General features: G+C 43.3%; 1 protein-coding gene across 3 annotated transcripts in view; it reads left to right on the forward strand.

Moving 5' to 3' along the window:
- xpo4 (exportin 4) overlaps positions 1 to 20,564 on the forward strand; it is a 46,237-nt gene that overhangs the window by 10,886 nt on the left and 14,787 nt on the right. For all 3 annotated transcript variants that reach the window (XM_052493427.1, XM_052493426.1, XM_052493428.1), the window contains exons 5-8: positions 13,753 to 13,869; positions 14,018 to 14,170; positions 17,136 to 17,249; positions 20,378 to 20,535. In XM_052493427.1, the coding sequence (XP_052349387.1) occupies positions 13,753 to 13,869; positions 14,018 to 14,170; positions 17,136 to 17,249; positions 20,378 to 20,535 (542 nt within the window). The remainder of the gene's footprint in view (positions 1 to 13,752; positions 13,870 to 14,017; positions 14,171 to 17,135; positions 17,250 to 20,377; positions 20,536 to 20,564) is intronic.

Genomic DNA, 20,564 nt, shown 5'->3' on the forward strand with positions numbered 1-20,564 from the left:
GGCTGATGGACGGAGGTTTTCACTCAATCTCACGATACATGGCCCCATTCATTCTTTCGTTTACACGGATCAGTCGTCCAGGTCCCTTTGTGGAAAAACAACCCCAAAGCATGATGTTTCCACCCCCATGCTTCACAGTAGGATGCAACTCGGCATTCTTTGTCCTCCAAACACGACAAGTTGAGTTTTTACCAAAAAGTTATATTTTTGTTTCATCTGGCCATATGACATTCTCCCAATCTTCTTCTGGATCATCCAAATGCTCTCTAGCAAACTTCAGACGGGCCTGGACATGTACTGGCTTAAGCAGGGGGACACGTCTGGCACTGCAGAATATGAATCCCTGGCGGCGTAGTGTGTTACTGATGGTAGGCTTTGTTTCTTTGGTCCCAGCTCTCTGCAGGTCATTCACTAGCTCCCCCTGTGTGGTTCTGGGATTTTTGCTCACCGTTCTTGTGATCATTTTGACCCCACGGGGTGAGATCTTGCGTGGAGCCCCAGCTCGAGGGAGATTATCAGTGGTCTTGTATGTCTTCCTTTTCCTAATAATTGCTCCCACAGTTGATTTCTTCAAACCAAGCTGCTTACCTATTGCAGATTCAGTCTTCCCAGCCTGCTGCAGGTCTACAATTTTGTTTCTGGTGTCCTTTGACAGCTCTTTGGTCTTGGCCATAGTGGAGTTTGGAGTGTGACTGTTTGAGGTTGTGGACAGGTGTCTTTTATACTGATAACAAGTTCAAACAGGTGCCAATAATACAGGTAACGAGTGGAGGACAGAGGAGCCTCTTAAAGAAGTTACAGGTCTGTGAGAGCCAGAAATCTTGCTTGTTTGCAGGTTACCGAATACTTATTTTCACCATAATTTGCAAATAAATTCATAAAAAATCCTACAATGTGATTTTCTGGATTTTTCTCTCTCATTTTGTCTGTCATAGTTGAAGTTTTCCTATGATGAAAAGGCCTTTTTAAGTGGGGGAACACTTTTTTGCCCCACTGTATACACACAATACCTTATAATGACAAAGTGAAAACATGTTTTTAGAAATGTTGGCTAATTTTATTGCAGAAATATATTTTTTAAAGAAGTATTCACACCCCTGAGCTGTGAGTCTTTCTGGTTAGGTCTAAGAGCTTTCCACACTTTGATTGTACAACATTTGCCCATAATTCTTTTCTAAATTCTTCAAGCTCTGTGAAATTGGTTGTTGATAATTTCTCGACAAGCATTTTCAGGTCTTTCCATAGCTTTTCAAGTAGATTTAAGTAAACATTTTAACTTGGCCACTCAGGAACGTTCACTGTCTTCTTGGTAAGCAATTCCAGTGTAGATTTGGCCTTGTGTTTTAGTATATTGTCCTGCTAAAAGGTGAATTTGTCTCCCAGTGCCTGTTGGAAAGCAGACTGAACCAGGTTTTGCTCAAGGATTTTGCCTGTACTTATCTCTATTCTGCATATTATTATTATCCTAAAAAACTGAAAATATGAAGAGTGATACTCAGTGATGTGTTGTGTTGGATTTGCCCCAAACATTACACTATGTATTCAGGACATGATGTTCATTTCTTTGCCACACTTTTTTTGTTGAAGTTTTACTTTAGTACCTTATTGCAAACAGGATGTTGTGGAACATTTTTATTCTGTACATACTTCCTTTTTTTCACTCTGTCATTTAGGTTAGTATTGTGGAGTAAGTAAGTTGATCCATCCTCAGTTTTCTCCTATCACAGTCATTAAACTCTGTAACTGTTTAAAAGTCACCATTGGCCTTGTGAAATCCCTGAGTGGTTTCCTTCCTCTCCGGCAACTGAGTTAAGGAAGATGCCTTTTTTTGTAGTGATTGTGTTTATTGATACACCAGCCAAAGTGTAATTAATAACTTGCTCAAAGGAATATTCAATGCCTCCTTTTTGTATTTTTACCCATCTACCAATAGCTGTCCTTTGCGGTTGAATCTGTGTTTGAAATTCACTGCTCGATTGAGGGACCTTACAATTATATGTATGTGAAGGGTACAGAGATGAGGTAGTCATTCAAAAATCATGTTAAACACTATTACTGCACACTGAGTGAGTCCATGCAACTTATTATGTGACTTGTTAAGCACATTTTTACTCCTGAACTTAATTAGATTTCCCATAACAATAGGTTTGAATACTTACTGACTCAATACAGTTCAGCTTTTCATTTTTAATTGATTTGTTAACTTTTTGAAAAACATAATTCTACTTTGACATTATGGGATCTGTATGTGTGGGGTACAGAGAAGAGGTAGTCATAAAAAACACTTATTGCACACAGTGAGTCCATGCAACTTATTTGGACTTGTTAAGCACATTTTTACACCTGAATGTACTTATTCTTGCCATAACAAAGGGGTTGACTAATTATTGACTCAAGACAGTTCAGCTTTACATTTTTTATTAATTTGTAAAATTTTGAAATACATCATTCTACTTTGACGTGTGTGTGTGTGTGTGTGTGTGTGTGTGTAGGCCAGTGACAAAAACATCTAAATGTAATCCATTTCAAATTCCGGTTGAATACTTATGTAAATGTGATCAGTTTTAATAAAATGTGCAAAAAACAAAGTTGCAACTATTTTTGATTTGTCATAATGGGTTTGAGTGTAGATTGATGAGGGGGAAAAAATACATTTTAAAATACAGCTGTAATGTAACAAAATGTGGAAAAAGTCAAGGGGTGTGAATTATTTTTGAAGGCACTGTACTCTGACAGCCCAACACACAGTACATAGTCCCACACACATAACATGCACACATATGCATACTGATGCCACACACACCACATATGCTGCTACTGGTCACTTCACCCCTATCTATACAGTGTGTTCGGAAAGTATTCAGATCCCTTGACTTTTCCACATTTTGTTACATGACAGCCTTATTCTAAAATTGATTCAATTGTTTCCCCCCTCAATCTACACTCAACCCTATTATGACAAATCAAACCGTTATTATTTTTTTTGTACATTTTATTAAAACTGATCACATTTACATAAGTATTCAGACCCTTTCCTCAATACTTTGTTGAAGCACCTTTGGCAGTGATTACAGCCTTGGGTCTTCTTGGGTATGACACTACAAGCTTGGCACACCTGTATTTGGGGAGTTTTTCCCATTCTGCTCTGCAGATCCTCTCAACCTCTGTCAGGTTGGGTGGGGAGCGTCACTGCACAGCTATTTTCAGGTCTCTTCAGGGATGTTCAGTTGGGTTCAATACTGGGCTCTGGCTGGGCCACTCAAGGACGTTCAGAGACTTCTCTCGAAGCCACTCCTGCGTTGTCTTGGCTGTGTGCTTAGGGTTGTTGTCCTGTTGGAAGTTTAACCTTTGTCCCAGGCTGAGGCCCTGAGCGCTCTGGAACAGATTTTTATCAAGGATCTCTCTCTGTACTTTGCACTGTTCATCTTTCCCTCGATATTGACTAGTCTCTGCCACTGAAAAACATCCCCACAGCATGGTGCCGCCACCACCATGCTTCACCATCGGGGTGGTGCCAGGTTTCCTCCATACGTGACGCTTGGAATTCAGGCCAAAGAGTTGTATCTTGGTTTCATCAGACCAGAGAATCATGTTTCTCATGGTCTGAGAGTGCTTTAGGTGCCTTTTGGCAATCTCCAAGCGGGCTGTCATGTGCTTTTTACTGAGGAGTGGCTTCTGTCTCACCACTGTACCATAAAGGCCTGATTGGTGGAGTGCTGCAGAGATGGTTGTCCTTCTGGAAGGTTCTCCCATCTCCACAGAGGAACTCTGGAGCCCTGTCAGAGTGACCATCAGGTTCTTGGTCACCTCCCTGACCAAGGCGCTTCTCCCCCGATTGCTCAGTTTGGCCGGGCGTCCAGATCTAGGAAGAGTCTTGGTGGTTCCAAACTTTTTCCATTTAAGAATAATGTAGGTTACTGTGTTCTTGGGGACCTTGAATGCTGTAGACATTTTTTTTTTGGTACCCGTACCCAGATCTGTGCCTCGACACAATCCTGTCTCGGAGCTCTACGGACAATTCCTTCAGTCTCATGGCTTGGTTTTTTTCTCTGACATGCACTGTCAACTGTGTGACCTTATAGATAGGTGTGTGCCTTTCCAAATCATGTCCAATCAATTGAATTTACCACAAGTGATCTCCAAGTTGTAGAAACATCTCAAGGATGATCAATGAAAACAGGTTGCACCTGAGCTCAATTTTGAGTCTCTTAGCAAAGGGTCTGAGTACTTATATTTCACATTTTTTTTCTTCAATAAATTTGTAAAAATGTTTAAACCTATTTTTGCATTGTCATTATGTGGTGTGAATACTTTCTAAATGCACTGTATGTACATTACATAGTGACCTCAATTACCAACTCCCCAATGGGCTCAGAGGCGAAGGTCGAGTAATGTGTCCTCCGAAACATGACTCGCCAAGCCGTGCTTCTTAACACCCGCTCGCTTAACCCGGAAGCCAGCTGCATCAATATGTTGGAGGAAACACCATTCAAGACACGCCCGAAGTCCGCCTCCAGGCGCCCGACCCTCCACAAGGACTCACTAGGGTTAGGTCAATCCCTAACCCGCACAATGCTGGCCCAATTGTACTCTGTCCTATGGGACGGCTGGTTGTGTAACAGCCTGGAATTGAACCCCTGGCTGTAGTGACGCCGCAACACTGCGATGCAGTGCTTTTGACCGCTGGGCCACTCGGGAGGCCGGCAAGTGCTTTTTTATATTGTTTTTCTCTTGTTGTTGACCCTGAGGGGATGACCTATCACGCTGGCCAGGGCTAATTATCAATATATACTTTAGAAGTGTCTCATCTATCTCAAAAGGCAGAACCAGCCCAAGACAGGGCACCTTAATAATAATCACTATGTTTACTTTACAAACAGTAATTATCCTAGTTGACTGCACATAGCATGGTCCCTCTACTGTCGTAGATTACACATACTGAAAAAAATAGGTGTCTCATTTAGTCCTATGGAGTCATTTAGTTATATTATAGAATTTTAAAAAATTCTCCTTCATAATGCACCTTACTTAAAATAGGTGGTTGACTAGAGCTCATTTATATATACGCTACCAGTCAAAAGTTTGGACATGTACTTATTCTAGGGTTTTTCTATATTTGTACTATATTCTACATTGTAGAATAATAGTGAAGAACTTAAAACTATGAAATAACACATGGAATCATATAGTGACCAAAAAAGCGTTAAACAAATATATTTGAGATTCTTCAAAGTAGCCACCCTTTGCCTTGATGACAGCTTTGCACACTCTCGGCATTCTCTCAACCAGCTTCATGAGGTAGTCCCATGGAATGCATTTCAATTAACAGGGGTGCCTTGTTAATTTGTGGAATTTATATTTTGATTTGTTTAACACTTGTTTGGTTACTACATGATTTCATAATTTTGATGTCTTCAATATTATTCTACAATGGGGAAAATAATAAAAAATAAGGAAAATCCCTTGCATGAGTCGGTGTCCAAACTTTTGACTGGTTGTGTGTGTGTGTGAGTGTGTGTGTGTGTGTGTGTTTGTATTGCATAGGGACATTAGCCAATGACCAGTAACCTGCATGAAAGGGAATGACCACTACAGAGGCACCGATAAGGTCATTCTCTCACTTGTGCACATCAAAAGGGAGGAGGTGAAAGAGGTACATGAGAGATTTATTGTTTTGTTTAGTTTTTTATGTCTTTTTAATACATGCCCACTAAGAGGCATGAGGTTTGGCCAATACTATTTTTATTGTAGCTGTTTATGTATAGTGCCCTCCACTAATATTGGCACCCTTGGTAAATAAAATATGAGCAAAACGGGCTGTGAAAAAAATGTCTTTGCTGTTTATACTCTAGGTCTTTCATTCAAAATATCAACAAAAATCGAACCTTTATTTGAAGTGAAATTATTGAAAAAAATACATGTAAAATAAATATTTTTCCTCCGAAACATGTGCCACAATTATTGGCACCCCTATAAATTCTTATGAGTAAAATCTAACTGAAGTATATTCCCAATATGAGCAAAACAGGCAGTGAATTAAACACATTTTTTATCCTCTTCGTCTTTTCATTCAAAATATTCACAAAAATCAAACCTTTTAATTCAAGTAAAATAGTTGAAAGAAAAAATACATTCTCATCATAAAATTTTTTTTCTCATGTGTGCCACAATTATTGGCACCCCTTGTGCAACCTCACTTTGCCAAGATAACAGCTATGAGTCTTCTCTTATAATGCATAATGAGGTTGGCGAACACATGGCAAGGGATCTGAGACCATTCCCCCATACAAAATCTCTCTAGATCCAACCATGGCCCAGTTTAAGCTTCCTAGCAGAGGCAGTCAGGTTTTGATTTAATATCTGCTGGTAGTTGATGGAGCCCATGATGCCACATGTCCTAACAGCACCACAACATCAAAGATCCACCACCATACTTCACAGTGGGGGATGAGGTACTTTTCTTTATGGCTATATTTCGGTCTATGCCAAACCCACCTCTGGTGTTTTTTTTCTCTCCAAAAAGCTCTATTTTGGTCTCATCTGACCATAGAACCCGGTCCTATTGAATGTTCCAGTAACGTTTGGCAAACTGTAGGCGCTTGAGTTTGTCTTTTGATGACAGCAAAGGCTTTTTTATGGCAACCCTCCCACACAACTTGGGGTTATGTAGGTGGCATCTGATCAGAGTTTTGGAGACTTTCTGACCCCAAGACCCAACAAACGTCTGCAATTCTCCTGCTGTGATCCTTGGAGATTTTTTGGCCACTCTAACCATCTTCCTCACGGTGCGTGGGGTCAATATAGACAGACATCCTCTTTTTGTCACACATCACCACTGTGTTCTTGGGTCTTTCCCATAGTCATCCATGACATCCTGTGTGTCACCTCATATTTATACCCCAGTGAAACAGGAAGTCATGGCTTAACACTCAAGTGTTCCTAATCACTCAGGTGACCTTAACTTAAAATATGAATGGGAATATACTTCAGTTAGATTTTACTCAAGAATTTTATATGGGTGCCAATAATTGTGGCACATGTTTCGGAGAAAAATATTTATTTCAGTAATTTTACTTCAAATAAAGGTTTGATTTTCTGTGAATATTTTGAATGAAAGACCTAGAGAATAAACAGCAAAGACATTTTTTTCACAGCCTGTTTTGCTCATATTTACCAAAGGTGCCAATATTAGAGGAGGGCACTAAACAATTTATTTTAAAGATCCATCTCAATTTCACGTGTTGTGGGTAATACTTAAGAAATGAATACATTAAATGGATACTTAGGGATTTTGGCAATGCTAGCAGATACCCATAGATTTCCAGTCATTGCGTTAACGCTAGTTAGCATTGGATCTCTAAAATTCATATGTGACACAGAGACATAAAAGTGGTATCCGCGAGTTCGTCTGACTCTGGGGAAGTAGATAAAGGGCCACATTGGCATCCAAATAAAAAATTAATACTCCTATTACTCATGTCCACAACTCATTTTCAAGAATTTACTTTTGTATTGTAACATTTTATTTTAATTGACCGTGTTTCTGCATGTAAATGCCTATCTAGAATAATTACGGACGACAGCCTATTGTACATTTAAGCTTTAAGCTCAAACTTCCTTTGACAATAACAAAGACATGGCGATTCAACACAATGTTACTTGGGACCCTGGAACTGTAAGCGAAGAACACTGACTGAACACCTCCCTCTGCAGCTGAGTCCAGGAGACTTCCTGACTGGCTGCCCCCAAGTGGTGAGAGTAGGCAACAAGAAATCCACATCGCTGACCCTAAACACGGGCGCCCCTCGGGGGTGCGTGCTTAGTCCCCTCCTGTACTCCCTGTTCACCCACGACTGTGTGGTAGCACACAACTACATCACCATTTTTGAAATTTTTTATAAACCTTTATTTAACTAGGCAAGTCAGTTAAGAACAAATTCTTATTTTCAATGACGGCCGAGGAACAGTGGGTTTAACTGCCTGTTCAGGGGCAGAATGACAGATTTGTACCTTGTCAGCTCGGGGATTTGAACTTGCAACCTTCCAACGCTCTAACCACTAGGCTACCCTGCCGTCCCATTAAGTTTTTCAAAGACATAACGGTGGTAGGCCTGATCACAGACGATGAGACCGCCTATAGGGAGCAGGTTAGAGACCTGGCAGTGTGGTGCCAGGACAACAACCTCTCCCTAAACATCAGCCAGACAAAGTAGTTGAACGTGGACTACAGGAAATGGCGGGCCGAGCATGCCCTCATTCACATCAACGGGGCAGGAGAGGAGAGGGTTGAGAGCTTCAAGTTCCTCTCTGTCCACATCACCAAGGACCTATCATGTTCCGAACATACCAGCACAGTCGTGAAGGGGGCACAACAATGCCTCATCCCCCTCAGGAGGCTGAAAAGATTTGGTATGGGCCCACAGATCCTCAAAAAGTGATACAGCTACATCATTGAGAGTATCTTGACTGGCTGCATCACCGCATGCTATGGTAACTGCTTGGAATCCGACCGGAAGGCATTACAGAAGGTAGTGCATACAGGTCGAGCTCCCTGCCGTCCAGGACGTCTATACCATGGGACGTCAGCGGAAGGCCCTAAAGATTGTCAAAGACTCCAGCCATCAAAATCTCAGGCTGTTTTTCTCTACCACACGGCAAGCAGTACCGGAGCGCGAAGTCTGGGGACCAAATGGCTCCTGAACAGCTTCCACACCCAAGCCATAAGACTGCTGAACAGTTAATCAATTGGCAGCCCTGACTATTTGTATTGACACGCTTTTTATTTGCAATGGCTCTATGCACACTCACTAGACTCTACCTACAGTTGAAGTCGGAAGTTTACATACACCTTAGCCAAATACATTTTAAACTCAGTTTTCACTATTCCTGACATTTAATCCAAGTAAAAATTCCCTGTTTTGGGTCAGTTATGATCACCACTTTATTTTAAGAATGTGAAATGTCAGAATAATAGTGGGGAGTGATTTATTTCAGCTTTTATTTTTTATCACATTCCCAGTGGGTAAGAAGTTTACATACACTCAATGAGTATTTGGTAGCTTTGCCTTTTAAATTGTTTAACTAGGGTCAAATGTTTCTGGTAGCCTTCCACAAGCTTCCCACAATACGTTGGGTGAATGTTGGCCCATTCCTCCTGACAGAGCTGGTGTAACTGAGTCAGGTTTGTAGGCCTCCTTGCTCGCACACACTTTTTCAGTTCTGCCCACAATTCGTTTTTATAGGATTGAGGTCAGGGCTTTTTGATGGCCACTCCAATAGCTTGCCTTTGTTGTCCTTAAGCCATTTTGCCACAACTTTGGAAGTATGTTTGGGGTCATTGTCCATTTGGAAGACCCATTTGGTCCAAGCTTTCACTTCTTGACTGCTGTCTTGATGTTGCTTCAATATATCCATATAATTGTCCTCCTCATGATGCCATCTATTTTGTGAAGTGCACCAGTCCCTCCTGCAGCAAAGCACCCCCACCACATGATGCTGCCACCCCATGCGTCACGGTTGGGATGGTGTTCTTCGGCTTGCAAGCATCCCCCTTTTTCCTCCAAACATAACGATGGTCATTATGGCCAAAGAGTTCTATTTTTGTTTCATCAGACCAAAGGACATTTCTCCAAAAAGTACGATCTTTGTCCCCATGTGCAGTTGCAAACCGTAGTCTGGCTTTTTTTATGGCGGTTTTGGAGCAGCGGCTTCTTCCTTGCTGAGCGGCCTTTCAGGTTGTGTCGATATAGGACTCGATTTACTGTGGATATAGAGACTTTTTTACCGGTTTCCTCCAGCATCTTCACAAGGTCCTTTACTGTTGTTCTGGGATTGATTTGCACTTTTCACACCAAAGAACGCGTCTCATTCCTGAGCGGTATGACGGCTACCTGGTTCCATGATGTTTATATTTGCGTACTATTGTTTGTACAGATGAACGTGGTCGATTTCTCTTTATTTATTTTTTTTATTTTTTATTTTCCTCCCATGATGTCAAGCAAAGAGGCACTGAGTTTGAAGGTAGGCCTTGAAATACATCCACAGAAATACATCCACAGGTACACCTCCAATTGACTCAAATGATGTCAATTAGCCTATCAGAAGCTTCTAAAGCAATGACATCATTTTCTGGAATTTCCCAAGCTGCTTAAAGGCACAGTCAATTTAGTGTATGTTAACTTCTGACCCACTGGAATTGATACAGTGAATTATAAGTGAAATAATCTGTCTGTAAAATATTACTTACACAAAGTAGATGTCCTAACCGACTTGCCAAAACAATATGTTTGTTAACAAGACATTTGTGGAGTGGTTTAATGACTCCCATCTAAGTGTATGTAAACTTCTGACTTCAAATGTACATACTCGCATACTACACTGACACTAACGCACAGACGACATTCACTCACACACACACACATAGACACACTCTTTCAAACTCTTCACATCCGCTGCTACTACGCTGTTTATTTTCTATCCTGATTGCCTAGTCACTTTTACTTCTACCTACATGTACCTCAACTACATTGTCACCCTGCACATTGACTCGGTACCGTACTCCTTGTAAATAGTCTCGTTATTGTTTTTTGGTTGATCTTTTTCTTAATTTTGTAACTCTGCATTGCGAAAGGGCTCACAAGTAAGCATTTCAGTTAATTCTACACCTGTTTTATTCGGCGCATGTGACAACATTTGATTTGAGATGAGGAGTTTACCTCATATCTCAATACACAGAGACATGGTTTGGAAATACATAAAATAGAAAATAAATGTAGATAATAAAGTAATAATCAAGATAATAAAGTATGCACAACTGTTGTCTGGGAAGCTCTTAAAGCATATTTGAAAGGATGTATTATGTCTTACTCTTCATATAAGATAAAGAACCAATAAAAAATGTGAAATACAAGAACAGAAAATCAACGCCTTAGAAAACACAGCTTAGATATGTTGACACCTATCAACAGTTGAACACTTGAAGCTTGAATATAATTGAATCAACACCTGCTCTGCAGAGACTGCTGCCCTGAAATCCAAACAATATGTTGAGCAAGGTGAAAGTGCAGGGAAAAAGCTTGGAACATTTTCATATTTGATCCTACGACCTTAGAAGTAAATGATTGCAACTGAAGGTAATCCATAGTATTTACTACATTCCTGACAGAATGCATGTAATGCACCCAGAAATGTCATATCTCTGTTGGGAGATTTTAAAAAACCAAAAGGAACCCTATTACATATGCTGTGGACCTGTGACAAACTGACACCATTTTGGGTTAATGTCTGTGCTATCACATCATTGTGTTTAGGAATGTATATCCATCCATCTCCATGACTATGTCTGTTGGGAAAGGTAAATATTGGTGATCAATATCAAAGAAAGTTTTGTAACCTCGGTCTAATTGCTGCCCCCAAAAATTATAGCTACAGTGCATTCAGAAAGTATTCAGACCCCCTTCCCCTTTTCCACATTTAGTTTCATTACAGCCTTATTCTAAAATGTATGAAGTGTTTCATTGAATCCATATGCACAATACCACATAATGACAAAGCAAAAACAGGTTTAGACATTTTTGCAAATGTACAAAAAAAACCTGATAGCTTATTTACTTAAGTATTCAGACCCTTTTGCTATGAGATTCGAATTGAGCTCCGGTGCATCCTGTTTCCATCGATCATCCTTCAGATGTTTCTACAACTTGATTAGAGTCCACCTGTGGTAAATTCAATTGATTTGACCTTATTTGGAAAGGCACACACCTGTCTCAATAAGGTCCCACAGTTGACAGTGCATGTCAGAGCAAAAACCAAGCCAAGAGGTCAAAGTAATTATCCGTAGAGCTCCGAGACAGGATTGTGTCGAGGCACAGATCTGAGGAAGGGTACCAAAAAATGTCTGCAGCATTGAAAGTCCCCAAGAACACAGTGGACCCCAAGACTTTTCCTAGAGCTGGCCACACGGCCGAACTGAGCAATCGGGGGAGAAGCGCCTTGGTCAGAGAGGTGACCAAGAACCCGATGGTCACTCTGACACAGCTCCAGAGTTCCTCTGTGGAGATGGGAAAACCATTCCAGATGGACAATCATCTCTGCAGCATTCCACCAATCAGACCTTTATGGTAGAGTGGCGAGACGGAAGCCACTCCTCAGTAAAAGGCACATGACAGCCTGCGTGGAGTTTGCCAAAAGGAACATAAAGGACTCTCAGACGATGAGAAGCTAGATTCTTTGGTCCTATGAAACCAAGATTGAACTCTTTGGCCTGAATGCCAAGCATCACGTCTTGAGGAAACCTGGCATCATCCCTTCGGGGTAAGCATGGTGGTGGCAGCATCATGCTTTGTGGATGTTTTTCAGCGGCAGGGACTGGGAGACTAGTAAGGATTGAGGGAAAGATGAATGGAGCAAAGTGCAGAGATCCTTAATGAAAACCTGCTTCAGAGCACTCAGGACCTCAGACTGGGGCAAATGTTCACCTTCCAACAGGACAATGACCCTAAGCACACAGCCAAGACAATGCAGGACTGGCTTTGGGAGAAGTCTCTGAATGACCTTGAGTGGCCCAGCCAGAGCCCCGACTTGAGCCCGATGGAACATCTCTGGAGAGACCTGAAAATAGCCAACCTGACAGAACTTGAGAGGATCTGCAGAGCAGAATGGGAGAAACTCTCCAAATACAGGTGTGCCAAGCTTGTAACAATATGTTAAAGTCAAGGGGTCTGAATACTTTCTGTGTGTGTGTGTGGTGGTGAACAAGTCCACTCCCTCAAATCCAATAGTGATAGTAGATTTTCACTGTGCTTCTGGCTTTAAAGAGCAACTGCCCCTAAAATCCATAGACCATTTTCTAAATGAGAATATGAGTCAAACATTTATTCTGTCAAAATTGACTTCAAAGTGTAAATAGGATCATTTTGATCATAAAGTCAGTCTTGTCCAAAACAAAGTTTTGTGAGACTGCATCAAAATGTAGATTAGGTTGGGTTAGTTTCAATCCTGTCCACATGCTGGTAGCACTTAAGTAATCATGAATTTGGAGTGCAGCTAGTGCAACCCAATCGTAATACCCATGGTCAATTTGGATGGGCTTTGGATATCCCTATGGGGCAAGGTTGGGGACCATCAGTAAAATTACATAATGTACATGACAATATGTTAAAATTCTAATAGCTCCAAATTTCAATGACTTAAAATCCTTAAACCAAATATAAATTGAAGAAATTCATATACAAATATTGAAAGCATTTAATGAGAACTAAAAGGTGTGCAACAAGGAAAGTGTCATTTTACATTTTTATTTATTGACAGTCCCTAACCAGCCCCGGAGATATGCTATATGCTAGTAAAAATCAACTTTGCCACTGTTGCAGAAGCTTATTGGCGAAATAATTTGGCAAACTTTTCCCATCTGTGTGCACACAAGACAGCCACATAAAAAACGAGGCCAAATCAGGAAGTGCGGTTGCCCTTTAAAGATCCATGCTGTTTCCCACTTTTCCTTTGTGATTTCTGGTCTCACCAACCTGATATGAACTCTCCCAGTAGTAGAGCTCTCCTGTCTCCACTAGATGGCAGTCTGTGTCTTCAGGAGGCCAGGTAGGCTTTCAGGAGGCCAGGGAGGGGTTCAAAGCCTGGCTCTCTTTTAGATCAGGCCTCTGTAGTAAGCTGGCTGCTATTCTGTCAGCTATCCTCATTGTGAAATATGATCAGACGGTGTGTGTGACCTGTGTGTGTATGTTTGTGCACCTGCAGCAGACGCTGGCCTGCTCCATCCTGACGGCCCTCATCAGTGAGTTCTCCAGCTCCAGTAAGACCAGTAACATCGGCCTCAACATGGAGTTCCATGGCAGCTGCAAACGCATTTTTCAGGTCAGGCCTCTTCTCTTCCTCCTGCTCCTTCTCCTCTATCCTCTGTTCCTTTCTAAGTGAACACTATGTTATCTCTGACTTGGTAGGAGTGTGTTTGTTTGCTTGCAATGACAGTTTTGTGTATTTTTGTCCTAATGTGTGTGTTCAGGAGGATGACCTTCATCAGATCTTCATGTTGACCATGGAGGTGCTGCAGGAGTTCAGTCGCAGAGAGAACCTCAACGCTCAGATGTCCTCAGTGTTTCAGAGATACCTGGCCCTGGCCAATCAGGTCCTCAGCTGGAACTTCTTGCCGCCCAATCATATCCTTTATCTAGTCTGCAGTGTTTCCCATTGGTGGGTTAGGACCTGTGTTAACCCAGAACGGAAGTCTTACATAATTGGTCAGCTACTCAATTAAGTTCTGGGTCCATATGAGTTAAGAGAGAACAAGGAACGAAACCGGCACTAGGAGCGGAATCGTCTCTTTGCAAGTTATGCCGAATGTCCCACCAGAGGGTAGTAGTTTGGACAGAAATGCTGGTTTTGTTTGTTTTTGTCACAGGACCATTCGGGGGTCTTGGGTTCAGTGCAAAAGGTTTGGGGTGTGATATATGGTCGTACCATTGTTTTCATTTGTTGCTCTCATATTTGGCTGTGTTTGTGTTGGTGTGTTCTAAGTCTTGTGCGTGCATGTGGGCGCATATGTGTGTAATTGGCGTGTTAATCCTACTCGGACTGGCAGCCTCTCTCTCTCCTGCCTCTCAGTATTTAAATGGATCTGAGGTGGCGACGCTGCCAACCAGGGTTATGTATCACTTTCAAAGAGGCCTTGTGTGTCTGTGTCTGCCCATACCAGATAGCAGCCCAATAACCAGGCCTCTTTAAGGGGGGGCAGGCAAGGGGGTCAAGGGCCGCCAGCCTCTTTAAACCCCACTGCTTGTTGAGTGTCCGTCTGGAATACCAGACACCCTCGTGTGTCTCTTTGTGTGCGTTTCAAGTGGCAGTTAGTCAGTGTGGGTGCTGTCTGAATGATTGTTGGAACAGAGAACAGATTTCTGAAGACTCCTGGGAAGGTAAAGTGTTGTGGCTTTCTGTCCACGTGAATCAGACATGTCTCTGTGTTTTGAATGTGAGTGTGCGTGTGTGTCAAGGGGCTGCTCCTTAATTGCATGCTTGACAGCCGTAGCCTGGCTCGATCCTTCACAAACCAACCCGCGGCATGTGTGGCATCTGTCCGCGCCGCACTCCCCCTCTGGGCCATGGCGTGTGTCACCTCAGAGCCGCGCTCCCTGTGCAGTAGTACGACAGCGCGTCTCCACACTGACATTAACCCTGAGGTCAGGTTGGGGTCTTGCTCAGGCTTCAGGCATGCCCCTCGCCTTGACCCACTGGAAACCTTGACACACATACACCCAAAAACAGTGAGTTATCCTGTCTTGGGGGCGACTGTCCTAACTCGGGCAGGAGAGGGGGGAATTATGGAGAGCAGGGTGGAGGGAGGGGGTGTGGGGCATTCCTCCGGTGTTATTTCACATGACAGGGCTGCAGGCGAGACTTAGTGGAGGATGTATCACTTAAACCCCCCCCAACTCCTTAACATAGCTTTGTACTCTTAACACGTCCACTGCCAATGTACTGTATCTACAATGGTCAAAAAGTCATCTGGACAGAAAATACCTAGATGAGTTAAATATAGACTTAGAGGACTATTTCTGTAGGGCCCATGCTCAGTCATGTGAAATCCATAGATTAGGGCCTTATGAATTTTTAAATGTACTGATTTCCTTATGAACTAACTCTCAGCAAAATCTATGAAAGTGTTGCATGTTTTATTTATATTTTTGTTCGGTATAGAATTATATAACAAAGTCAAACATTTAGCTGTTAGCGACTCAAGTTGCTGTATTTTCTTTAGGTTAAAAACGAAGTCGTTTTGTGGTTGGAATTGAGGTATGCATTTAGTTTGAAAAATTTGACATAAGCTAGCAACTTGACAGATTGGTTTCGTCTGGACAAACTGTTGGTAGTAACCAAATGAATACCAATGTGTTCTGTGGAGGACAAAAAGTGAGAGTTCCAGTATTTGCGTAACCTTTTTTTTATTTTTTAAATTTTTACCCCCTTTTTTCTCCCCAATTTCGTGGTATCCAATTGTTTTTTAGTAGCTACTATCTTGTCTCATCGCTACAATTCCCGTACGGGCTTGGGAGAGACAAAGGTTGAAAGTCAATTTGCATAACCTTTTGATTTGATTAAAGCTTGAAGGGTTATTGAATCTGGATCAAAAACCTTGATCAAAAACCTCTTCTACTCAAGCTGATTAATGAATGTTCATATTTGAAGATTGATGGCCAGGCTGTTTAGTGTGACATGGAGTGGTAAGAAGTTTCATGATAGCTAAACATACTGGTACCCAGACTAAAATCTGCTTCAGTATATACCCCAAAATCTTTGTTTTGTTTTTGGTACATGCATGGTTGTCAGTAAGGTAAATCTCTCACACATATGAACTCCAGTGGTTGGTCCCCGGAGTTAATACCCTGTCTCCAACACTTCCCAAGAGGCTTTTCACACTCTTTTTCTCTCCCTCTACCTCGCTCTCTTCAGGTTCACTCAGAGTTCTGGTGGACCAGGCCTTTTTATAGAAGGTCATAAAGCCAAGGCTGCTGGAGGGAGTGCGGAGAGGGACACACACACACACACACGCGCACACACACACAAGCACAAACACACACACACACACACAAGCACAAGCACAAAGCTGGCACCTGTCTCGTGTGTGTGTGTGTGTGTGTGTGTGTGTGTGTGTGTGTGTGTGTGTGTGTGTGTGTGTGTGTGTGTGTGTGTGTGTGTGTGTGTGTGTGTGTGTGTGTGTGGGGGCTGTGGGGGCTGTGGGTCCGGCCCAGTGGAATGCTTGGCCTGTGATGGGGACTGGCTTTGATCTGGCATTCCTGTGGGAGTTTCTTCACTGGGCCTCAGCATAGAGCGAGGGAGAGAAAAAGACACAGTGAAGGAAAGAGAGAGCCTTGAGTGTGAGAGAGAGGGCAACAGAGTCAGGGAGGAGAGTGGCAGACTTGATGAGAGAGAGCTAGTGGGTGAGTAAGCACAAGTTTCCACGCCACTCAGACCGCAGAGAGGGAGAGCATGGCAGGCAGAGAGAGAGGGAGGGAGACAGACCAGATTCCACTGTGACTGACAGACAGGGCTCTAGTGACAGGGGCTTTTGTGTGTGTGTGTGAGCCAGAGAGTCAGCATTCCCCATGTTGGCCTTAACTTGGGGGTCACTGGGGCGCCACTACATCGCCATGTTTGAGTCCACCCAGAACGTGATGCTGAAGCCCACAGAGACCTGGAGAGAAGCCCTGCTCGACACCTGTGTCATGGACCTCTTCTTCACTGTGAGTATTTCTCTCATCTCTCTATGTAGCTAGAACATCCTTCTGTCCTGCTGACTGATCCTTGACCATTGTCTCCTCTTGTGGTTCTTACTACGGAGAGGGAGGGTTTGAACCGTATTTTATAATGAGGCATGTGAAACGTGACATTTTATGGTGAAGCATTTATTACAAATAATCATGATATTGCAATGTAGTATTTTTCTTAGGTGACGTTTAGATATGGCAGTGAAATGTGTGTGTGTGTGTGTGTGTGTGTGTGTGTGAAGCTGCCGTTCTGGCTTAGTGTTGTGAGCGAGATTAAGTGTGGAAGAAATCCGTCAGCTCTCCCTCAACATCCAGGCTCTCTGTGTGCCTCTGCCGAATACTGCTCCACTCTACTCTCACCTGTGTGTTTTCAAGTCCCAGTCTTCTGCCATATACTGCTCCCTTCTCCAGGTCACATCACATCACTGGAGACTTCTCTCTATTCTGCATCGCTCAGTTTCTACAACTGGCATGAGATATCATTTTGGATGAGTAAGGTTGAGAAGCCCATAGATGTTTTGAGCTGTTTGGAACCTTAATATATATTTTGTATTGTAGAATTTTTCATTTTGGATGTGTGTAAACCCCTCTCCTTGCATTGAGTGGTTTGGGACCAGAAAATCTCTCTTGTATTGTGTCTGACCACTGAGCAGCCTAACAAGAGTTGTGGTGTTTCTTACCTCAACAATGTGGTATTTATGGTGAGTGAGATGTTTGTTAATGTAAGAGTGTGGTCTGTCTGTCTGTGTGTGCAACAGTTAGTTTTGTCCGTCCGTCTGTGTGTGTGTCTGTGTGTGCAACAGTTTGTTATGTCTGTCTGTGTGTGTGTGTGTGCTGTTTTGGGGTGCTCAGCTGCTGCTTCTCAATCCTCAGCTGTGAGGGTGAGGGCCCAGGGAGGGGGACGTCCAGGCACGCGCTGCCAGGGTCAGAGTTCAAAGAGAGCGATGGCAGGATTACACCCTAACCCTGGGATTAGGGGGCCCCGTTAACAGTACCCCCCCCCCCACACACCCTCTTAAGGACCCTAAGGGGGTCCATCTCCCTCCTTTGTGGGTGTCAGTCTTCCTTTAAACAACTTCACTCTGGAGGCTAAGTGGTCTAAGGAATGTTGAAGGTCAGAAGTCTCCCTCCAAGTACATACATCCACTCCTTTACATTATGAAGTTGAAGCTTCCAGTTAAGTGACTGAAGGAAACAGAAACAGATCTGAAAGAAATCAATGTTGGAGGTAGACTGTGAGAGCGTTCTCAGTTACACTCTGAGACAGTGGTCTAGGCCAGGGAGGATAACTTGGCTAGGGGCAGAAGATCAGGGAAATATGCCACTCTTTTGACACCTAGTGAAATGAGTGATAAGATAACATTTTCCCGACCAGCTGTAATTTTGCCTTCTGCTGTTTTTGTTTGTGGTTTGCTTTGGTTTTGGCTTGTATTGTGTTTGGACTGATGAGAGGGTGGCTTTAATTTGTGATTCTGTTAGTGTCTCTGTGTGCACTGCTTCTCTTGCCCAGGGTTGCGTCTGCTTTAAGTCAGAACGTCTCAGCGTGTAGTACACTAGAGCTCTGTTTGCCCAGTAAACACAATCAGGGCTGCGTCTGGAGCGCTGGACCTATGATGTTTTGACGATGGCTGATTCCACCCTGGGCGGCAGTAACTGGATCTGAATGAACGAGAGAGCGAGAAGGAGAGAGACAATCCGACGGAAGCGCTCAGTTGATGGAAAAAAAACAGAAAGGCCTCCAATCCCCTGAGGAAACAGACACCAGGCTTTGTCTCCTGCTATAAATAGGAGACTCATTCTCTCTCCCTCATTCTCTCTGCGCAGAGGAGTGCCCAGTCTTGTTTTGATTTACCCTCTACCCCCTGCCTGTCTCTAACTATAGTCGGACTCAAGGCGATTGGCATAGCTAGCGTTGTGCGGATGTTCGTTGGTGCAGCTGTTTTTAGAGCGCGTGCGGCACACAATCTTTGGCCTTGCACTCGCTTTCTCTCCTTCTCCTCCCTCACTCTCTCCTCCCCTTCACTTCTCTCATCCAGAGAATGACTTCACACTCTGGAGAGGGAAGCAGCAGCACTACCCAGCAGCAGTGAGGTGTTTCGGCTGCGCTTCGCTACGTTAGCATCAGAGCCCTCGGATCACCGTGGCTGACGACCAGCCACTACAGCTGGAGAAGAGAGGGAGAGCGAGAACAAAAGGGAGGTTGAGAGAGGGTCTCTCAGAGGAAGAAGGGAGAGTGGTGGGGAGAGTTCTGGAGCTGTTGGGTGGCATGCAAACGGTTGCGTTGGACTTGTGGGGCTAGCAGGGACAATAACAGTAAAAGAAACCAAGAAAAAGCAGACTGAGAGAATAGCCAGTTCTGAGCGTTCAGAGCCAAGCGTCCACATTGCGCTGCTTGTCAGTGAAAACACATGTTGCTCCACAGTAGAGCTGAAGCCTTCTGACCGCTCGGTGTCTACGCAGCCAATTCACCATGCAACCTCTGTGACAGAGAATAACAAGTCGACTCTGACTACCAATCCGTTTCTGAGAAGATCCACTCTGGGTTTGGTTGAGACTGCCTCGGAGAGATTCAGACGGGCTCTGTTATCGATTGGGATTGTTTGTGGTGACATCCAGGGTTACTGTGTCTGGGTTCGGGGACCAGCGCTTTGAGCATTGATTTTCTGTTCTTATCGCTTCAAAAGACGGTGAGTCTGTCACTTCAATTGGTCTTAAAATTCTGTCTATTGTTCTGGTCATCAGTGGCAATCCTCAGACCCCGTGTGATTTGACTCCCAAGTAGCTGGGAAAAGTGTCAGGGTTAACGTGAACTGAATGGAAACCGAGAGCTGTGACTGTCCTTTGTGTTCTGGTCAGGTGTTATGGGGCATGATTGGCACTGGTCAGGTTTGTGTGTTGCTTTGTCGGAGATGCACAATACATTATTTCAATATTTCAACCCAGTTTCTGCTCATTTTACCTTCATGGTCTCACAACCACCATCATTATTGTCATCATCATTAGGAAAAACTCTTCTGAGGAGATAGCTGTATGTCATCACTTGCTTAAAAACAACTATTTAACACAACCCTCTCCTCTTCTCCCCTCTCTACTTGTCTACTCAGGTGCACAGAAAGATCCGTGAGGACTCGGACATGGCCCAGGACTCCCTGCAGTGCCTGGCTCAGCTGGCCTCCATGCATGGCCCCATCTTCCCTGATGAGACCGCTCAGGTCTCCTACCTGGCCCACCTGGTGGAGGGGCTTCTCAGCATGATCAATGGGTGAGTCTGTCAGGACCTTAGACTAACTG

This window comes from Oncorhynchus keta, chromosome 34 (genome assembly GCF_023373465.1).
Source record: "Oncorhynchus keta strain PuntledgeMale-10-30-2019 chromosome 34, Oket_V2, whole genome shotgun sequence".
Classification (NCBI taxonomy): Eukaryota; Metazoa; Chordata; class Actinopteri; order Salmoniformes; family Salmonidae; genus Oncorhynchus; species Oncorhynchus keta.